This window comes from Hetaerina americana, unplaced genomic scaffold (genome assembly GCF_022747635.1).
Source record: "Hetaerina americana unplaced genomic scaffold, ioHetAmer1.1.p SCAF_14, whole genome shotgun sequence".
NCBI classification, from domain to species: Eukaryota; Metazoa; Arthropoda; class Insecta; order Odonata; family Calopterygidae; genus Hetaerina; species Hetaerina americana.
The window spans coordinates 15,847,493-15,869,347 of NW_027286514.1; the positions used below are offsets into that span (position 1 = coordinate 15,847,493).

The window sequence follows — 21,855 nt, forward strand, 5'->3', positions numbered from 1 at the left end:
TATGTACCCTGAGGTTAAAAAAGTAACTTAGGAGAGGATAAGGCAAATGTCATGTATTTAAAAATTGGTACATGCCAGGTAAAGGAATATTTCAAAATAAAGGGGGGTTAAATAGGGTATGGTTCACTTGATATTCCATTGAGGTAAACATATACATTAGGATAATCTAAAGTCAAACGAGAGTTGTACCACCCCAGAAAAAGAAGCAATCTATGCCCCTGATTTAAAAATCATTACCCCATGTCCATGCTCCCTGGTTTTGGCTTCCTTTCAGAACCACAGTCCAGAGTGTACTCTTCAGCTGGTCCAAGTCTTCTTTGGATGTCGGCAATGCCTGCCTCGCAGCTGCCCAGCCTGTGAAGTCTTTGCCCAACATCCTCCGAGCCTGACTGTCCTCCAACCAGTAAACATCATCCAAGGAGGCCACCTCAGCCTGGACCAGCCTGCGGGTAAGAAACACACCAATTATAATCAAACAATACCTTGGCAAATGAAAGTCTTCCTTTGAGAAGTTATTAAAAATTTTTGGCGGACCTTTTTGGCACTTCTTCACATAAAATATGTGCTGAAACATGGTAAAAGAACGCGTAATAGCTTCAGAATGTGTTTTGTACATAGCGGCACGCATACCTGTAGGTTGCAAAGATGCCACGAGGAACTAAAACTCGCCGTCAAGCATAAGACCTTGTTCAAGCAGAAGGTTTGTGCACAATCTTGGTGGTCTTCCGGACAAATGCCAAGAGAAACCACGGAGGGGCGCGGGAGGAGGCATCAGGGCGGATTTCCAAACGGAATTAAGCGAGAGGGAGATAAACGGCACGATTCTCCCAAAGAGCACCGAGGACGTCAAAATCTTCGCGAGTGACCTCGGGCGGATCCCTCCTGCCTGGTCTGATGGAGTTGGGGCGGCTATTGTGCGAGACCGCTCGCTCCATGGATGGACTAACATGCCGAGCCTGCGAGCGAGACCAGCGGCGGGCCTCTGGGACGCTGTCGGCAGGAGGTGGAGTCCATGTCGCGGAGACCTACGGCACAGTAGGAGTAAATGCGGTGACTCTCACCTCGGGATCGCGAAGAGTCGGCACGAAGAGCAGACTGCACGGTCGCAAAAATTAAGTGGAAATTGCGCCAAGACGAAACTGCGAGCGAAGACGCGAATGGAGCGAAGGCGGGAATGCGTCGCGACTAAGTTACGGCGCTCGACAACCATGCAATTGACGGCAGCGGAGAGGGTCACTGGAGTGCAGAATGCCCTCAGCCTTTCTCGCCGAGAAACGAAGGGATGGCGAGGAGGTGGTAATCTCCTCGACTATTTTATGGTTAAGCACAGATATTGGAAGAGAGCGATTGATTCGCACAATTTACCAGGAGTGGACGCAGATTTATATTAAAATAGGAGGGCATAAACAGGAGCGGACGCAGATTTAGATCACAATTTATATGATGAATAGTTTCAGGCGTAACTTTGTGGAATTGTTCCATAATGACTAATGTTAAAATGTTGAAATGTAAAGCAGCCACTGGGTAATAAACTTCATTGTAGTCATGAAAATATTGTTTGTATGTGATGTGGACGGCATATTGTATGTGATGTGGAAGTTTGTTTGTATGTGATGTGGAAGTGTCATTATGTAAAAATATTTTATCTCTTCTGTTTTTATGTGTTCGTATGCAATTTTCATTGTAGAGTTATCTTTGACCCAACCTGACCGTTGCCACCAGGAAATTTGCCTAATTGCGACGTAATTGTGTAAATAATAATATATGTATATGGTATGGGATGGGTTAGAGATTTTAAATTGAAAGTTTTGTTTTAGAATTATTCATTAATTATATCACATTTTACGAGTAATAATGAAGTGTAGTATCCGATTCAAAGGGATAAAACGTGGAAGATGGTTGAGGACATGGAATGTAGAAGCAATAACCGGAACAACAATAGAAGGAGTGTCCCAAGGCTGTCGAGAATATCATGAATGATGACAGGAAGCTGCGCACTACAGAGCATAAATGGGGACATTCAATAAAAGGGATATTGAAAGCTGCGAATGAAACTATGCAGAGGAAGAGTAAAAAGGATAAGAGCCATGGAATGAAAACCATGGATTACAGATGAGATGAATAAAAAGATAAACGAGAAAAGGAAATGGAAGAATATATCGTAAAAACGGAGTTATCTGGAAGGAAATATAAAATGCCAATTAATTAAATTTAACTGAGGCTGGAAACAAACTGTGAAAGAAGTGTGGTGGTAGACGCAGTGCGAGGAAATGGAAATTTACAAAGGAAGGATGAAATTGGTGTGCTATATAGAAAGGTGAAAGCAGGAAATAAAAAGGAAAAATAAGTGCAAAACTTAGTCCAGGAAATTATTGATTGAATCAGGGAAGACTCGAGAGAGATGGAAGAAATATACAGAGGAATTGAATAGAAAATACATTAGGCCAGAACACTTACACATAAAACAAGAGAATATGATGCAGAAGAGGATATCTTGGGTTCAGATCTATTGGATGGCAAATAGAGGGAGCTTTGGGTTATTGAAATCAAATAAGGCCAAGTGGGTAGACAACTGCTCCCACAGAACTATTTTAACGTTTCGGAAAACGTGGAAGATGGAGTTTTTTATGACAAGTACGTAGAATTTATGAGGGAAGAATTTGGCCGGAAGGTTTTGTCGATGAGTTAGTTCCTATTCCAAAAAAGGAAAAGGCAGTCATAATTGAGAACTACAGAACAAAAAGTTCGATTTCACACACCACGATATTGGTTCTCATGATAATCACCATGAGGATGGAGAGCAGGGTTAAAAATCGCTTCAGGGATGATTGAGGGAGCACGCATGACGCCACAGCAGTAATGAGGTCACCCAAAGGATGTATTTGTATGTTTCGTAGATTTTTCGAAGGCATTCGATAGATTGACTAGGGTAGAAAAATGAATGCATTACAGAAAATAGGAGTAGATTGGTGTGATAGTAGAGACATCCGCAATTTGCACATGTCTCGGAAGGCTCAGGTTTCAGCATATATGCGGAGAAAATGCTAAAAGAGGATGGAGAGAGGAATGTAAGTTAGTAAGTATAATAGAAACAGATTGCAAACGAACAAATATTACTCAGACAGTCATCCTTTGGTTAAAATCACTGCTAAGCACATTATCAAATCAGTATGATAGGTATGGGATGATAATAAATGTAAACGGAAACATTATAAGATTTTGAGAAAGAGAGAGGCTAAGTTAAATATTAGAATAGGAGGGCATAAACACGAGCAGGTGGAACAGTATACCCACACTGGATGTGTTTTGGACCAGGATGGGCAAAGTAGTTTAAACATAATAGGAAGAACATCATTAAGCAAAAGAGCTTTGACAAAGAGGAGGGTATCGATGACAGCAACAGTTGGAAAAGATGTTAAGGAAAGATTATTAAAACATTTGATTCTGAGCAAGCTTCTTTGCGTTACAGAACCCTGGTCATTGAGGCTGAGAGGCTTTGATTTGAGTTTTTTGAAACATGGGAAGAAGAGTAGAAAAGGAAATAGGAGAGAAAGGAAAACAAACCAAGCGGTATTAGGCAAGGTAGAGCATGAGAAATGAAAAGTGGGAATTAAAGGAGACTGCTGAGTATGTTAACTGGCCATGGAATGTTGGACACAGCGATACGATACTTGTATAGGGATGGACGTTACGTAGGAGACGTAGGGCAAGGGAAAAGAATATAGATGGAATGAAGAGAGGGGTGGTAGAAGGTATGTGGAATTGAAGAATGGCTTATCTGTACTCAACCAGAAAACTTCCCTATCCACCCACTTTTGTGAAAACCCCCTCTCTTGCCGTGAATTGAAGGCACAAATTAACCCACCCGAGCCTTCCCTTTCAATCAAATCCACACTTCTCCTCCATTACCACCCTCCCTTCACCACGGTAAGGCCTCGACTTACTTCGCACCACGTGATGTTGGCTTAGGAATGAAACTGGCCATTTTTGAATAAATTTTAACAGTGAAAATGAAAATTTGGTAGCAATTTAATAATCAGGGATTTTCATATATATAATCGCGAAATTATAGCTAAACAACTCTAATAGTAGTAGTAGATTTAGGGCAGGCGACTGACAGCTGAGGTCATTTGCGCCAACTCTACCATCTATGCATATTTTACGTTCTTAGTTTAAACACCGCACATGTATTCCTGAATATCAACGCTGTGCAGAGTTTTGTGGCTGCAGATAAGAAAGAGAAAGAGGGGGAGCGGGGAAGGGGGATGAAAGTGATTCCCTGCATAATTTGAGTGACATGCAAGCAAAATTAATTTTGGACCACTGCCACGTTGCCGAAGTTAAAAAAAAAAGTTGCAGCATATAATCACGTCATTCAAAACAGAGGCGCAGATATAATCATTGGAACAGAACGCTGGTTATACACTGATATAGCCGACGGTGAAATTTTCCAAAAAGCCTTTTCCGTCCACAGAAATGACGGAGCAAATAGGATAAGGTGTCTTTATTGCAGATAAAAATTCTTCCGTCAGCAGGGCTGACGTCATTCCAGGTAATGGTCTGGAAAGCGTTTGGTGCTCAATTAAAAGTCCTGAAATCAAACAATCTATATATCATTCAATTCTATCAATCATTTTACAGACCGCCGGACGACATAATGAAATACTAAAATTAGATCAGCAAATTAAAGGTTTCTTATCCCAATACAAAGATCGCGACGTTACAATACGTTAAGATTTCAATGTCCCATCCAGTGATTGGGGCACATATAGTTTTTACGAGGGGCAAATACAAGGATCGAAACAATTACCCCATGATTCACCAAAGAGGTGGGTGGCATGTGGTACAAGCACCAGGTGGGAAGGGGATAAGGGAGGATATGGAAGGGAAAAGAGAAAATATTCAGTAAAAAACAATCAAGTAACGTTTAAATTTGTGCACATGCTGGAGGAAGACTTAATTCAAAACAAGGATACTTACACCAAATAAATTAGTTACTTTTAATGCGGAAAAATGGAATAAAAATGAAACAAAACCATGGATACGACAAGCCTCCACCATAAAAAGATAGGTCATGCAGAATTGAAAAGTAAGAGGGGGAAATTCTACTATTACATGGACATGCAAACCCATGGTTTCCACCCCTAATGCCACAGTTAGGGACTGTGAGACACTGGTGCAGACAGCGGACGGCGTGAGGCGTCCACCCCCCAACCGAGCGAGAGAGAGAGAGACGAGGGATGGAAGGAGAAGCTTGAAAACAACAAAGCAGGGTAGGCAATATTATGACGAGTACTACATTTATTACATGGTATTACAGCACCACATATATTAAAAGATACATGCGAGTCGCTATTAAATTCTTTTACGTCGAAATCCATACATCAACCTGTCAACTAGCAAATTTTAAGAAAATTAGTAATAACCTAAATACTGAGGATACGTGGAATCAATCCCTTGACATCACGCGCTCAGCAGTCAAGTTCCTTCCTAGTACATCTATAAAATATAACCCGGAACCCAGATGGTATACCGCGGATTTAAAAAAACCATTGCGACGTCAACGGCTATGGCACGACAAGATGAAAAATATTACCTCTAGCGACAAACGATATGAGATCACTTATGATTACATGATAACTAGGGCGAATGCCAAGAAGGAATTTCGGAAAGCGTTGAGCGAATGAAAAAGGAAAAGATTAGCGGAAAATTTGAAAGAGAATCCGGGAGCATTTTGGTCGTACGCCAGAGAGGTTCAGGGAAATAAGTCAACAGTTAATTCGCTCAAAAACGATAAAGGCGAAAGAGTAACCAGCAGATTGGAAAAGGCTAACGTATTAAATTCCTTTTCTCAAAGTGTCTTAACCTAATTTCTAACCGAATGTCCCCGATAGCTTACCAAATCGTATCCGGCAAAATATGCCGAAAATTGAAATTTCGTGTAATGGAATAGACGATTGCTGGAAAATATTAAGCCAAATAAATCCTCCGGGTTTGACTAAATGCCCGAAATATATTTAAGGAACTAGCGTCAGAACTTACACCGTACCCATCAAATTAAAAAGTCGCTAGTGGATCACAAGGTTCCCAGTGATTGGAAATTAAATGAAGTGAGGGTCAGTGCTATAAATACACTTAATTGTTCATTTACCACGAATCAGATAGCATCGGACGAAAATTTAATAAGGGATTCAATATTAATAATAATACCATCCTCGTAAAAAAATTCAAATAACCCGTAATGTCAAGGAAATATTATCTGTATTGGTAGTTAATTGCCGAAGTTTAAAAAGCGAAGTCGCAGAATAACATCACGGCGTTCAAAGCACAGGCGCAGATATAATTATTGGGAGAAAAAGCTGATCCACAGATATTGCCGACGGTGAAATTTTCCCAAAATTCTTTTCCGTTTACAGAAACCACAGAGATAATAGAATCGGGGGCGGTGCCCTTATTCCAGTTATAAATTCTTGCGTCAGCAAAGCTGAGGTAATTCCAGGAAATGGTTTGGAAAGCGTTTCGTGCTCCATTAAAAGTCCTCAATCAAAAGGAATATACGTATTTTACAGCCCGCTAGACGACAAAAATAATTCAATACTAAAACTTCATCAGCAAATCAAAAGATTCTTATCCAAATACAACAATGGCGACATTGTAATCAGTGAAGATTTCAATGTCCCATCTATTGATTGGAGCGCATTCAAGTATAGTTTTAAAACGGGGGTAAATACACAAATATTTGCGAGTCACTATTACATTCCTTTAGGTTAAACTCCATGCACCAACTTGTCAATTCACCAGTTAGGGGCGATAATATTCCTGATTTGTTCGCAACAAACATCCGAAAAAGTCTTAACTATAAAAGGAACTAGTGACTAAGCTAAGTTTTTTCTATACGGGGTCAGAAATACTAGGAAGCCTAAAAGAAATAATTACTTCTTTAAAGAAGTGACTATTATGGCCTAAAATGCGTGCTACGGAGTCAATTTGCAAATTTTAAGAAATATAGTAATCATCGAAATACTGAGGATACAGACATATTTCCCTCACATTCATATCATACTAGGTCATACTACGTACTTTTAATCGCCAGTTCCATAGCGGAACATCTTGATGGTCATGAATTGTTGATGAATATCCAGCAAGGTTTCCGAGAGGGTAAATCCAGTGAGAGACAACTTGCGATTTTTGCTCATGATATCCTTAGTTCGGGAGAGGGCAATTTTCTAGTGGACGCGATTTTAACATATTTTACAAAGGCTTACGACAAAGTACCTCAAAGTAAACTACCCACAAAGCTATAAGCATATGGTATAGATAAAAAAATCATGGACTGGATTTAAGATTATTTGGAATGTCGGGTACAAAGAGCATTCATACATGAAGTTCGCTCCAATGCAGTAAAAGTTACTTCAGGTGTTCCCAGGGAAGCGTTATCGGACCTCATTTATTCCTCCTTTACGTTAAAGAAATTGACTCCGCAATCACTACCACTTTTTTGATATCATGCGCTCAGCGGCCATCAGGTTCATTCCAAGTAAACTTATGAAAGATAAGGCATCAATTGCATAAATTGAAACGATATCTATTTAGGAATGATTTTGAAAATGTATTATGAGCCCCATCGCAACCATAGCAGATACCTAAATGCATGTATGTATATGTATGTATCTATATGTAATACTTGGTGCGACCCTTGGACATTAGAATTGAACTTAAAAAAAATGCGTAGCGATGAATTTTCGGCAAAAGAGCAATTCCCTCCGGAACGCCTGCTGCATCAGGAACGACGAAATTGGATGTGTAGACTCGATTAAATACTTCGCCGTTGCCCTCACTCACTACTTCTCCAGGGTGAGACATACGCGGGAAATGTGTAGATTATCCAACAAAAAATTAGGATTTATTAGAAGATTATTGGGGAAATGCGATGAAAAAGTTTAAGAGAAATATTAGATTTCGCTGGTTATGCCTCATTTAGAACATACCGCTAGTATATGGGATCTTTACGAAGTTGGATTGATTGCCGCATTGGATCGCAAGCAGCGTAAAGGAGCTAGATTCGCAAAACGCTTTTATGATAAACTGATTAGCGTATCAAAATTATTAGAGAATCCGGGTTTGGAATCACTCACGGAGCGAATGCTAAAATCAAAGATTCAATCTCTTGCATTAATTGGAAGGGCGTCTCTTTAGCAATGATGCTGAAAATGAACTATTAGCCCCATAGTACTAAGGTAGGCGAGATCGTGTCAATAACATTAGAGAGATTAAGTGTAGAACAGATAGATTTAAGATGTCATTTTTACCACGAAGGATAAGGGATCAGAATAACGTTGTCCAACCGCACTAGGGGGAAAATATTCGAGCCAAAATTATTCTTGTGTTTATTCCCCCCCTGCCACACCCCCTAACGGTGGCTTCCAAGGTAGTGAAAAATGCTGTGCACCCAAACATGTCCCCAATTCGTGCCCCAACCAGCCTGCGCTCTCGTTATTGGGTGGACTGATGCATGCACACACCTGTGGTAGTGGTGGGTGAGGCCATGCTGCGTCAGCCACTGTCGGAGGATGAGCCGTTGCTGGAGGAGATGTGCGGCTCGTTGGAGGCGGCCCCTGTCCTCCTCCTCCAGAAGCGGGAGGTCCAGGCCCTCCTCCACTGCCTCCGCACATCTCACCAAGCTGGAAATGCCTGGAAACAAAAGAAGCACCTGTCAACTGCATTCAAGAGAAGGGACGCAATTCTTAATTCCCTGGAGTTGGTCTCTCATGTACTTGATGGATGGATCAAGCTCTCTGAAAAGATTGCAAGTGAAGCAAGCTTCCGTGAACCGTGATCGAGGTTTTGCCAAACTGAACGTAGAGAGAATCCCACCCATTGGCAGCTCTTGGAGGAACAACACAAATCGATCAGATTGGATCATGGTCGTCCGGATGACTGGGCATGATCAAAAACTCAATCATCTTACAACCCAAGGAAATTATTTTAAAGATAAGTCCATCGCGACTATGAATTCATCTGAGCAGTGTGGGGGAGTGAGATTGTGGACCTTGATGATTGAAGTATTGTCATATTTAAATGACTAAAGTCACGTGGGACATGCCTTACTAGATTGCTTCACTCGAGGGGAGATTATTGACACAACTTAACAACCAAAATCCTAATTTGGTGCTGCCCAAGTTTACAAACAACAGAGACGGCAACCAATATACGCATGTTCCATTACACTCAAGGAATAATTTTGTGTAAAGGCTAAAATTCAATTATATCTATTACGTGGTTTAATTTTCATAGTCTATTGAATCAAGAAACTTTTTTATTTAGAAAATTGGAAAAAAAAGAGTTTCGCGCAGTGACAAAAACCTCCAATTTAATACGCTAAATACAATCGAAAGATATCAAAATCTGAGTTGAATGAAGTTCATGGCACATCTGTTCCAGTGTTTGCGACGGTTTACAATTGGGTAAATGAGTTTAAACTTGGAAGTGCATCCACAAATGATTAACATCCTTCGGGACGTCCAGTGGAAGTGCCTACCTCCGAAACCATTGAAAAGTTTACAAAATGGTTTTGATTGATCGACAAACAGAAGTTCACGAAGTAGATGAGGCCATAGGCAAGTCACAAGATAGAGTGTTTCCAGTTTTGCAAGAAATATTGGGTGTGAAAAAATCCCGGGAAATAGGTACCGTGTTTCCTCTCAGTGGAGAGAATAAACGCAATCGTGTGGTCGATTCGGAGGCTGTTTTTGCACTTTCTCCGTCGTAATCCTGACTAGTATCAGCGTCGATCCATAGCTACGGACGAAACATGGGCACAATAAATATGTACTACTCTCCGGAGATAGAGGAAGAGTCGAAACAGAGGGTTTCATAACGTAATCCGGCTCCGAAGATTGCGACGACGGTGAAATCGGCCGACAGGTCATAACTACGGTTTTTTTGGGCGGACGCGGAATCATCTACGTCCATTACTTGCAAAAAGGACAAACGATTAAGGGAGAGTATTATGCGTCATCATTTCATCGGTTGAGCGAAGAAATTTAGAAATAACGTCCCCAATTGGCAAAGAAACAAATTCTCTTCAATCAAAACAATGCACGAGTGCACACTAGAGCAGTTTCATAGGCGAAAACCAGGGAATTCCTGCTCAAGTTAATACAACATCCACCGCATTCACCAGATTTGGCCCCTAGTGACTTATTTTTATTTCTAAACTTGAAAAAATGGCTTACGGTGGAAAACGATTCACGTCGAACGAACGAGGAGGTCATCGCCATCACGGCCATCATCATTTTGGACGGCTGAAAAATATGTTGAAAATTAAAAATTTACCTAAAGTAGTAGGACTTTCCTCGGGTAATCCGAACGGGGTGATGAATTTTTGGAAAAATAACAATTCCCTTACGACCGCCTACTGTATCAGGAACATGGAAATGGAATGTGTAGATTCGATTAAATACCTAGGCGTTGCCCTCACTCACGACTTCTCCTTAGTGAAACACATACGGGAAATATGAAGATAAGTTAACAAAAAATTATGATTTATTAGAAGAGTACAGGGTTAATGTGACGAAAAGATCAAGGAGAAATGCTATCCTTCTCTTGTTGGGCCTCATTTGGAATATGCTGCTAGTATTGATGGGATCCTCACGAAGTTGGAATAATTACCGAACCGGCTCGCGTGCAGCGTGGAAGAGCTAAATTTGTAAAACGTCGTCATGATAAACTGAGTAGCGTATCAAAATTATTAGACAATTTGGGTCGAGAATCACTTACTAGGCGGAGTTTAAATTACAGATTGAATCTTTTGCATATTTTGGAGGGATACCTAATTAGCAATGATGCTTAAAATGCATTGTTACCCACATTGTACTAGGATAGGCGAGATCATGCCTATAAAATTAGAGGCTATGTTTAGAACAGATAGAATCACTTGTTCCTCATCCCTTAGCCTGCTTCTATCCCTTCAATGTATCCTTCCCGCTTAACCCTTCTTTATTCTTCCCTCCTTCCTACCACCAGGATACCAGTCCCTCAATAATAACCACCAGTGCTTATATTCCCCCCTCCTTTTATTTCTCCATTTTTCAGGTTCTCTGTTTCTTTGGATTTTCCATATTTCCCCTTTTTGTTCCCGCCTGCCTTACTCCTCACTCTTTTCTCCCCCCCTTCCTTAAACAGGTATAAATATGACGTATCACAATTAAAGTCGTCTCTCATACCTGAAGATAATTCGATGAACTGAAACGCGTTGTACGTTACAAATAAATCTGTGGGAAAGTGCAAATTTGTTTTTCTCATATTGCTGGGCAACTGAAGGTTTATGCGATAATACTACACAAAAACATGTTAAAAGCATCTGGTGCTTTCCCGGCGTATTTTCTAGGTGAAGTTTTCTCCGGTCTTCCACTGGGTCAGGGGTTGCATATTGGCCGACGTTACGATTTCCAGGTAGAAATCTACCCTGAGGATGACGCACAAATCGGGCATCGAAATGTCGGCCGATATGGGACCCCTGATCCGGTGGAAGACCCGAGAATACTTCATCAAACATGTAAAAAGCTTAATATGATACAAATGTCAACAGGGGCAGAGCAACCTGGGTCTGGGGGTATGATATTTACTCTGATTAAAGCTTCCGATGGCGAAAAAAAAGACAAGCATTATTTTTTCAGCAAATCTTTCCCCTAATTTTTATGTAATCCATTTTAATACGTACATTTTCATTAAATAAACAAAGTACGGCAATTCTGTCGAAATTAAAAAAAATTGAACAATTTGGCAAGACTTTTTTCGCAATTTTCACTACGGATTCATGTTCAGCAGCATCAAAAAATTTAATATACTTTTCTTAAATAAAAATAAGTTGGGTAACTCCGCCAAAATTGGAAATATTTTACAAATTAATTGGCAAGAATTTAATTTTTTTGCAATTAGCACTGCGGATTCATGTCCAGCAATCTCAAAAATAATAGTACACACATTTTCACGAAAACCGTGAAATTATTGTACTATATGACCAACTTCCAGACGATATTGACCACTGTGCGGCGCCTCGGGACGCGTATTCCAATTCGGACGGTCGATCGCACTGCTCTCGATGAGGAGGGGGATTCCCGCCGTGTCCGATGGGCACTTCCGCCCAAGCCCTCGGGGGGCCAGTCACGCAACGGCGTCTCCCCTCCCTGCGACGCACGTGACGCGGCACAACTCCCACAATGCTCGAGTTTAGTTTTGATAATCAGGGATGGCAAGAAAATTTCACGAAGAGATCAACACGCTTCGTCGAGGGCCTGGGTGGCATTCGTCGAAAAGAGGAATGCGATGCGACGTGCCGATGCACTTTCGGAGCGAGCGGAGAAGTTGGGACGGATGCGCGAATCCATCGTCCGCACTGCGACGCCAAAGAGGGAGGAGGGAAGTGCAACCGCCTGCCCCTCACTCAGCACACACGGAGAGAGTGAAATACATTCACAGACATCTACGGAAGAAACTGCTGGAAGAAATTTATTTCAAACTATAGATATAACTTTGCTTATTTAAATACTTAACACACCCCCTATTAAATACTTATATCTTATAATTAGATCGCGTGCAGCGTAGAGGAGCTAGATTTGTAAAACGTTGTTATGATAAACTTAGTAGCGTATCCAAAATATTAAAGAAGCTAAATTGGGAATCACTCACGGAGCGAAGGTTAATTTAAAGATTGAATCCCTTGGATAAATTGGAAGGATGTCTCTTTAGCAATTATGTTTAAAATACATTATTACCCGCATCGTATTACGGTAGGAGGGATCATGTCAATAAAATTAGAGAGATCAAGTGTAGAACAGATAGATTTTAAGATATAGTTTTTCCATGAACGATAAGGGATTAAGAATAAAATAACCATTGTCCGACTGCGCTAGGAGGGAAAGGTGTTTTGGGTCAAGGGTAGTCTGGTGTGTAATTATTCCCTGCCTCACACCCTGGCGGTGGCTCGCAGGGTACTAAATAAAACTAAAACCCCAGGAGTGCGTGTCCCTCTTCTGCCCGCCGTCGACATGGAGGGGCGGAGTGACAAACGCGCCCCTCGGCCGCCTGGAGGAGAAGGAGGAGGGAGTGGGAAGGGATAAGGGAGCGGAGGAAGGGGCGAGTGACGCCATGATCAACTCAAGATGGAATCTTGTGGACGATTCCACGCAACCTTTCCTCTCTTAACGAGTTTTATTTATTTGCTCGCTTTGCTTCCCACCAAATACGAAAGAAATCAACATACGAGACAACTTCGGAGTTGCCTGCTGATAATTGGTGCAACAAATATTATCTTAACAATAAATACATCTGAAAACTAATTTTTTTGTTTGCTTGGGGTCACATCACGCCAAGACGATAAAGGCTTATTATTGTTTTTCACAAAAATGTCAAAAATAAACAAAGTAAAATAGGCAGGGGCCGATTTGAATATATTTTTCTGAAGATTATTTAGAGCGAAAGTAGACTTTTTGAAAAAAAATGTATTTTCCACACACAGATGGCAGGACAATTTTCCCTCTGAATTTTGATTTTAAAAGATTAATTTCAACAAGGAACGAAAATTAAACTGTTGCATTCTTTCTCTTGCTGTTACATAATTCACAACTGCATATCACAGGTATGATTCTGCTGACCAGACGCTTCGTAAATTGTAAAAAGCTGCTGTAAAATTCGATATCATTGGATTATTTCTTTAAAAAAGCATAAGGTTTTTTTGACAAACAGCTCCTGGGAAATTCGATGGGCTCGAAATATTTTTTAGGGGTTAACTTTTAAAGGGCATCAGTTGGAGTTTTTTGAATTCAGTGTCCATTATGCCCGGCTAATTAAAATCGCATTTGTCCAAAACATCTAAAAAAACTGCATGCCCACATAGGACACCGTCACAAAGAAAGAAACTGCCCACGTACGAGTACATTAAAATGCCTGCAATACGAATTCCATCCAGTTTACAGTACGCAAATAAAAAATGACGCGACAAAATATTAACCACAGATTTGATGCTAGAATTGTACGTCAAGTGATCGCATAATGTAACAATAAGTTCTTTGAACTTTTGACTTATTTTAATTAAGTTCCTCAGAGATCCTAATTGTGTTCATTGAAACCGTCTCGCTTTTGAATAGGAAACATTTCTCGATTTTAATGAGGTAATATAATACTGCGCGTGCCACATTTTTACATGTAATTAAAACTATGCAAATACTTCTACTTCACTCATACAATAGCATCATCAAGTACTTCAGCCTGGCCATAAGAACTTGTCATTTTCGCATATTCCTCTCCTAAGCATTTATCGACTAACTGTGAACGCTGACTACATTGGATAAAATGTGGAAAACCTCTAATTAACAACAAACATTACCAATCACTCATGTGTGGTCCTTGCAACACGCCAGAGGTAGCAACGAAGAATTCCGACTTATGACTATTAAAATGTAATATAATATTTAATCGCGATCCAAATAATTCCCTTAGCCATCTTAAAATCTTACCATTTTTATTAACATGCAGTTATCAGCTACGTCAAATGCTTTTCGAAAGCTAGTGTTAAGTCATCAAACTGGCCACCATTATTCATAGCTAGTTCTTACAATCAAATTGAGATGTTAGTACGAAATTTCCCATAATATTTCTTGACGTACCCAGAATATGTACGATCGTGTATTATTTGCTACAAACGTCCTTTTTAGCTATTATATTATTTGATCATTGTACCATATCTTCTTAAAATTGATCTTGAAAAAAATTCTATCTGATAAGGACTGAGTCATGTAAGTGCAATAAATGCAATTTTTTGAAAAGTAATCAAATTAAAATAAACCTCTTGGTGGCAGAGGCATTACTCTGACGATCATTAAAACGCATTAGGTTTATTTCCCGAGGTGTAGGGAACATTTCCATCACTTTTTTTATTTTTAACAAGCTTCAAAAATATATACATTTGAGATGTTACCATGCTAATAATGTAATTATCATATGCTAAATGGATATCAAGCTCGACCGAAGCTTACTCCAGTCACATAAGGAGATGCTTTTTTGCGTTATCTTCCAATTATTATGCCTCCTATTAAGTTACTTAATAAAAGCATGTGAACACTTTCTATACAAACCTACGTCTTAAAGGACTCCACTCATTCCTACCACCGCAATTTCAATTTATTTAGATATTACGGTACCGTTAATTTATTGACAAACACATGGTCTTACCACATGTTAATTAACATCGTTTGACGACTTGGCCATATTCTAATCAGTATCTCCAAGGCCCTCATACATCTTAGATCATTACTAAGGCCAGTCCACCGATTGGAAACATAACAGATGGCCAAACTCTGGATATAATGTTGGCGAAGGCCTGCGGCATTACTCCATCATCAACAGTCCGAGAGGCTTCCGTGCGCAATGCAAACGTCGAGTGCGGCATCCGTCGGAGCACACGCGATCGGCGAGCCACGGCGCCACCCAGGCAAGACTTCGACGAAAATCATTCCCTTCAATGGATGATCAATCTTAGGTTACCCTAGGAGAAAGGGCCGCAAGCTAAACTGACCGGTTGTGCGTATTTATTTGACCCTTGAGCGGACCCTTTCTCCCTTATGCGGTTCACTGGAAGAGGTCAGTCCTTAGGTCTCGGATCGAACGTCGAATGTGGACTCCAGACATGCACCCTCGCTCGGATTGGATCAATTCCATAATGGCCGGCTGGTTCAGTCCGTAAGGGCCGGCTCGTTCGAATCCAATTACTCGCGTACCGCCTCGATCAAGTCTGTTGGTTCGACCCCTAGGATACGTGATATGACAAGGCACGGGAAGAATCCCACAAGGGGATCGCCAGGAAAACAGAATGAAGTCCAAAACAGGCGTGAAAACCCATACACAGAAGGTTTCGCTTCTTAAAATAGTTCAGATGATATCCTTGCGCAAGGGGACTGTTTGGAAGGCAGAAAAAATATCGACGGAAGATACTGAAAAATGAAGTACGCATGTCCCTACCCTGACTACATAACGACTTTTCCAAATTAATTCCTTTCGCGTCTTCCACCAGGCCAAGCTATTCATCTCATTCTGATTCAGAAGCCATGAAGGCAAAGAATGAGTCGGTCACCGAAACTTCGGCTGAGATGGAGAACTTGACCCAGGAGGAGACCTGAGTGGAATTCACTCAGCACATACGCCGGGAAAGCAATAGATCTTTTAACGACTTCCCCGAAGTTCTCCACAGTTAAAAAACCCCGTATACATATACTTTGATTGAGCCTAATATAACTTGTCAAATTCATTACTATCAGTGGCGACCAACGTAAGATTAACACGACTAATGATGTGGGCGGGCTATTGGCTGGAAATTGGTCCTAATGAAGCCCATAAGTCAATAGAAGTGAGGAAATGCATTCAATAACAGGTATTTCGGTCACCAGGGCTGATCATTGTCAGAAAATTAATTACACAAGGGAAAAAGAGACGATAACTCCGATAAAAAATCGAAGAATAGATTCGGAAGTAAATCGACAATGATCACTGACTTTTTCGTACACTCCCTGTCTCTTCGAACGCTCCAAACGGATTAGTATGGAGCGATCGAAGCGCTAAAGTTCCCTCATTTCCAAGGGCAACCAACTCCACCACACCCCGTCAACTTCTCCCCTTAGTTTATTATACAGCTCTCTCTACTCTCTCCTTCCTGATTCTGTTAAAATTTTTTTCAGTTTATTTCTCTTACATATCTTCCTAATTATCTTCTGTAATCCATAGCTTCCTCATCATCGTCCTACAGACCATCCCAACCGTTTATTTTGAGTTCCTTTTCATTTACTATGCATTCCCATCTTCATTTAACTGTGAGCATTTTTCGTGTCGTCGTCGTTCAAAAACCCTCGTTGCTTGCTGTTGCCTCGTAGATATTGCTTCTCGTTCCAGGCATTCCATTTTCTCAGCTATCTGCCGAAATCTATCCTCTATTGAATTTCTCGTCAAGACTTCGCACAAAATTATGATCCGCACCCGCTTCCGGGAAACTAATGACGCTGCTGCTAAATCAGTCAGGAACCATATTTAACCGAACTAGAACCTACCTGTTTCTCCTTGAATTTTCCACGTGTACATACACCAGCGACTATTTATTTGCAATTGTCAAATCCTTTCGCCGATACCACTGGATCGCTTTCTCCCGCGGCGGTCACTCCTTTCTCCTAGTCTCGCCCCTCGCTCCCCTTCCCTCATCTATATTAGATGTTTCCTTTGAGGAATACGCACAACCGCGTCCCCTAGTTACTACAGTTCCTCTATCTAATCATTCCTCTCCACGAGTATTTGTGGCCACGTAAAACTGAATAAGAACCAAGTTGTTTAGACTTCATAACAATTTCAGGCTTAACTACAGGATGCGGCACTTGCGGCACTGTAAATACGGACAAGCACGCGTTTCCTCGTCGAATGAGATTACCTCGCCGGGTTAGCGAAAACATCCCCAGACTTTTCCGAAGCATTATACTTCGCCACAATATCGTAAAGAGTTGAACTGGGGTACCAGAAGAGTCGAACTATTTCGAAATATAACGCCCAGCGCGAACACTTTCGATAATAGCGGCTCTTCCATTGTTCTCCGCACTTGTACGTAACATCTCGGCCATTTTGAGAATATAACTGTTTACTAGATGCCCATAGTTTCAAGAAAATCAATTGCGACTTCCAGTAGAACTACGATATGACGTGAAATTTGTCCAGATTTAAGCGCAGCAGATGAAATTCCTTCATGATGAGGGCAGAGAAAAAAAACTTTGCTATTCCACATAAAAAACTTATGTGGAAAAGCAAAGTTTTTTTCTCTCCACCCTCATTGTTTTGACTTCTCTGTTTAAATAATCCCTCATTAACCTTCTTCTCTATGTTTAATACCGATCTTAAGATATTTTTGTTTCATACGACTGCCACCCCAAGCCGCTGCTCTCCCCTCTGCATGATAACTCACATATTCTCGCCACATTGCGTTACAGCAGTGGGCATTCTATAATATTTCCTCTCTCCATCTTCCGCTTCACGTTTATCACTTCCCCGCACTCATCACCGGCCCAACACTCCCGAGACAGCCGTGATTTTTACCTGTCTTTCCTTTTTGTCTTCACTTCTGCTGTTAGAGATTCGGCTCAACTGCATACCAACAAACGGACAAAAATATGGATTTCTCGCATGATTCTTCCCAATTATTTACGGAGAGCCGTTGGCGTCGGCCGTTCCGAGCCAACGCGCCATTCTCGAATCGCCGGCGAGCGGCACGTCGAGGGAAACGGAGTTCGTCTCAACTCCGCCTCCGCACTCCGATTCTTCTGCGTCACCACCGCAACACACGCAAGCACGTACTTCGGTGCGCCATTCGGATGTGAGGTTGAACTGCCATAACCCGCCAAGGACAAAGCATATATTTCTATGGAGGTTCCAAATCCAACGCCAACCGTGCCATAGTATCACACTCACTAAACAAATCGCCCATTGAGGGAGGGCCTATTCTATCGATGCTTTCGTCACGACCACAGATGAAAGGTCACACTTACGGTAATATAAACAATCATTTCTAGACCGACAAACCAAAAAAAAAAATTCTTTTCACTGTTTTCCACCAAAAAAAACTAATAGAACACAATCTACAATTCCAGACTACCTAATCGCTCTGAAAGTTATTTATTTTCCGCGCGGTGGAAGCACGTTGGCCCAAGGGGCTCGTATCGATCCGTCCCCACCTCGAGGCCCACCGTGGAAAAGGATGGACGGCGATGCTATCGGGTTTAAGCGAGGGCAGGGGCGGGGGTGAATTATGCATCGGATAAGGGGACTATTTTGAGGGGCGCCGTGCAACTCCGTGAATCAAGCGACCAAAGTCGGGGCACAAACATGCTCCACAAACACGCCATACGATCACACCAGAGCTACGGGTTGGCTCGCTCCCGAAAATGCGTCCCATTAACTTCACTCGTTTCCTTATCGGTGCCGAAGGGAAAATGTTCACTGCATAACATTTTTGGATCTTGTATTTTTTACAAGGTCACAAATGATTGTTTCCCAAATCGGCTACTTTTATTTGGCGTATCTTGAGGTTTCTAACTTCCCGTCCTAATATCGTCCTGCGGTTACCATAGCAATCAATCAATGACGTGGAGGTTAAATCTGGACAAGGAAAAGAGCAAAAGGTGTGACGCGGGGCAGGGCAACCATGGAATCCGCGAAGGAAACACATTGCTATGTAATTCAACCGAGCCATTTTATCCTAGTAAGAACTATGACAGAGGAATGGATGTGGATCACGTAAAGATGCCCTTTTTGGTTACAACATGGGGTGACTTACTCGGAAAAAAATAAAGGGATTGTTGGGGGTAGTTGTAGATAGCTATAGCATAGTTTAAAAGGTTCTCGTAACCACCACCAGATGTCAGCGCCAGTGCAACGAGTTTCCCGCAATAATATATAATCCTTAATGAGTTAACACATAATGCGTCAGTGATCTAGGAAGAGATCTGTGGTGCGAACGCCTCTCTGTTGCTTTTCCCGTTAAGTGATTTGTGGAGATGGAAAAAATTGAGATTCGAGCAGTGATTGAATACTACGTAAAAAAAAAGGTAAAAGGCAAAGGAAATTTATGTCGACTTTCAGAACACTCTGGGGGACTCCGCTCCTTCATATACAACTGTTGCCAAGTGGAAAGACGAGTTTAAGTTAGGTCGGGACAGCTTATATGATGATCCGCGTAATGGTCGGAAAAAATGTGCCAATACCTCAGAAATTATTGCAAAAGGGCATAAAATGGTCACGGCGGATCTCCGACTGTAATTGCCAGGCCGAGTGAATGCCATCTGAACGGACATATCACATTTTAACAGCGGAATTGGATATGAGCAAATTATCTGCTGAGATGCCTGCCACGACTCTTGACGCAGGATCGCATCGGAATGGAAATTTCCCGACAATATTTGAGCCGTTTTAAGAGAAACCAACGAGATTTTCTGCGGCGATTTGCACCCACAGATGAAACTTGGGTTTACCACAATACCCCAGAGACAAAAGAGCAGTGAAAGCAGTGGAAATATGTAGATTCACCACCACCTAAGAAAGCAAAGGCAATACGGTCGGCTGGAAAGGTGTTAACTTCAGTTTCCTGGGATACGAAAGGGATTCTGCTAATATATTATCTGTTCACTGATCAAAAAATTACTACGCTACAATAACACGCTAACCTCCTGGACCGACTACAGCAAAAGATGCACGAAAAAAGTCCAGGTTTGGCAAGGAAGAAAGGCATCTTTCATCAAGGCAATGCACACCCACACACAAGTGTCAGTGCTATGGCAAAAATATGTGAACTAAGATACGAATTGTCGCCATACCCGCCTTAATCTCCTGATTTGGTTCCATCAAATTTCAATCTCTTGCCCAAGCTCAAAACTTTCCTCGGGGAACGGAGATTCTCTTCAAACAAAGAACTAACAGCCGTAGTAAGACGAGTATTTTGCACGCCTGAAGGGATCTAATTTTCGAGATGGGATCAAGACAATGGAACATCGCTGGACCAAGTGCAATAGTGTACATGGAGACCACACTGAAAAATAAAAACGTTCCACTGAGATAAGTCATTTATACCTATTCCGTTCCGAGAACTATTCTAATTACCATCGTATTCACCAATAATCCGAAAACAGCCATTTTTGTGGCTTTTAGATAGGATTTATTTAAGTTTAAAATAAGAACACGTCTAATCACAACATCCAAGCCCTAGGAGGAGAATGTCCCACCTAAATGGGGATCGAACCCACGACCTCGGGATTGGCAGGCGGAGACGGATCTTGCCGCCACTGGGGGTGGCATAAATTTGTAGCCCTCCCGTGATTAGGACTCACATGTAAGAATTTCAACGCAAGTGCTGCATGATTTTCAACTGTCTCTTCTTTGGGAATCGCCTTAATTCCACTCACAGGCCCGGTGGGGCGGACTGGCGACTATTTCATCGGTTCTGTGCGCGTGTATGTGTACACTGGTAGCTACAACGACGAATGAAGTAATGATTAATTGCCACGTAAATGAATCAGAGGCACCCATCACACAGTGAAGAAAGAACGCTGCCAACTACAAAGCAATCAAGCAATTTACTTATTCCATCAGCGGAACGAAACCACCGGTGCTCTCGCATTGGCACCATTGACAAATGAGAGGCGCACACAGGCTGAGAGCCTCTCGAATGCTGAATGCTCCGTACGCGCTGCGCCGCAGAAGATCACACGGAAGCAGCCACAAGTAGTAGTCGGCCGATTGAGTGACAGTTGGTTGAAAGTTACTTCGGCGCTCGTGGGACTCGGGCAAAAAGCTAAATCTAGATCGCATCACGATGAGCGACGGCGGCGGTGGGGGAGGGGCTTGCGGAGGAGGGGTCGAAGGCCGCCTTTCCATGGATCGCTGTGGGGGAGCGACGCACCAAGAGGGGGGGGGGCAACGATATCCCTCAATTGGGGACGAGGTGGGGGACAGATGCACACATTGATTAACAAGTAAAATCATTCATTATCAATCAATATGACATAAATATGGTTAAGTGAGCGGATGAAATAGTGCAGAAAGAGATTAATACGCCGAGGCGATTCGTGTTGAAAGGGGTCGGCTGAAGGAGCACCACGGACTCAAATCAGGACGAAGTTCATCCAGGACGCGATGCATTTCAAGTGTACCTCAGAGGGCAGTTAACCGGTCATTAAATTGTACTCACTCTTTTTTTCCTATTTCAAATTTCCCTTCTCCGCATTAGGAGTTTCATGCATTTCCACACCTTTCCTTCAAATTTAACTCCAAAGCATA

At 41.8% G+C, this 21,855-nt stretch overlaps 1 protein-coding gene across 3 annotated transcripts in view; it reads right to left on the bottom strand.

Annotated features, from left to right (window-relative positions):
* The window catches only part of LOC139686378 (apoptosis-resistant E3 ubiquitin protein ligase 1), a 162,336-nt gene that overhangs the window by 33,504 nt on the left and 106,977 nt on the right, over positions 1 to 21,855 (bottom strand). For all 3 annotated transcript variants that reach the window (XM_071583570.1, XM_071583569.1, XM_071583571.1), the window contains 2 exons: positions 8,523 to 8,691; positions 238 to 443 (listed from right to left, as the gene is read on the bottom strand). In XM_071583570.1, the coding sequence (XP_071439671.1) occupies positions 238 to 443; positions 8,523 to 8,691 (375 nt within the window). The remainder of the gene's footprint in view (positions 1 to 237; positions 444 to 8,522; positions 8,692 to 21,855) is intronic.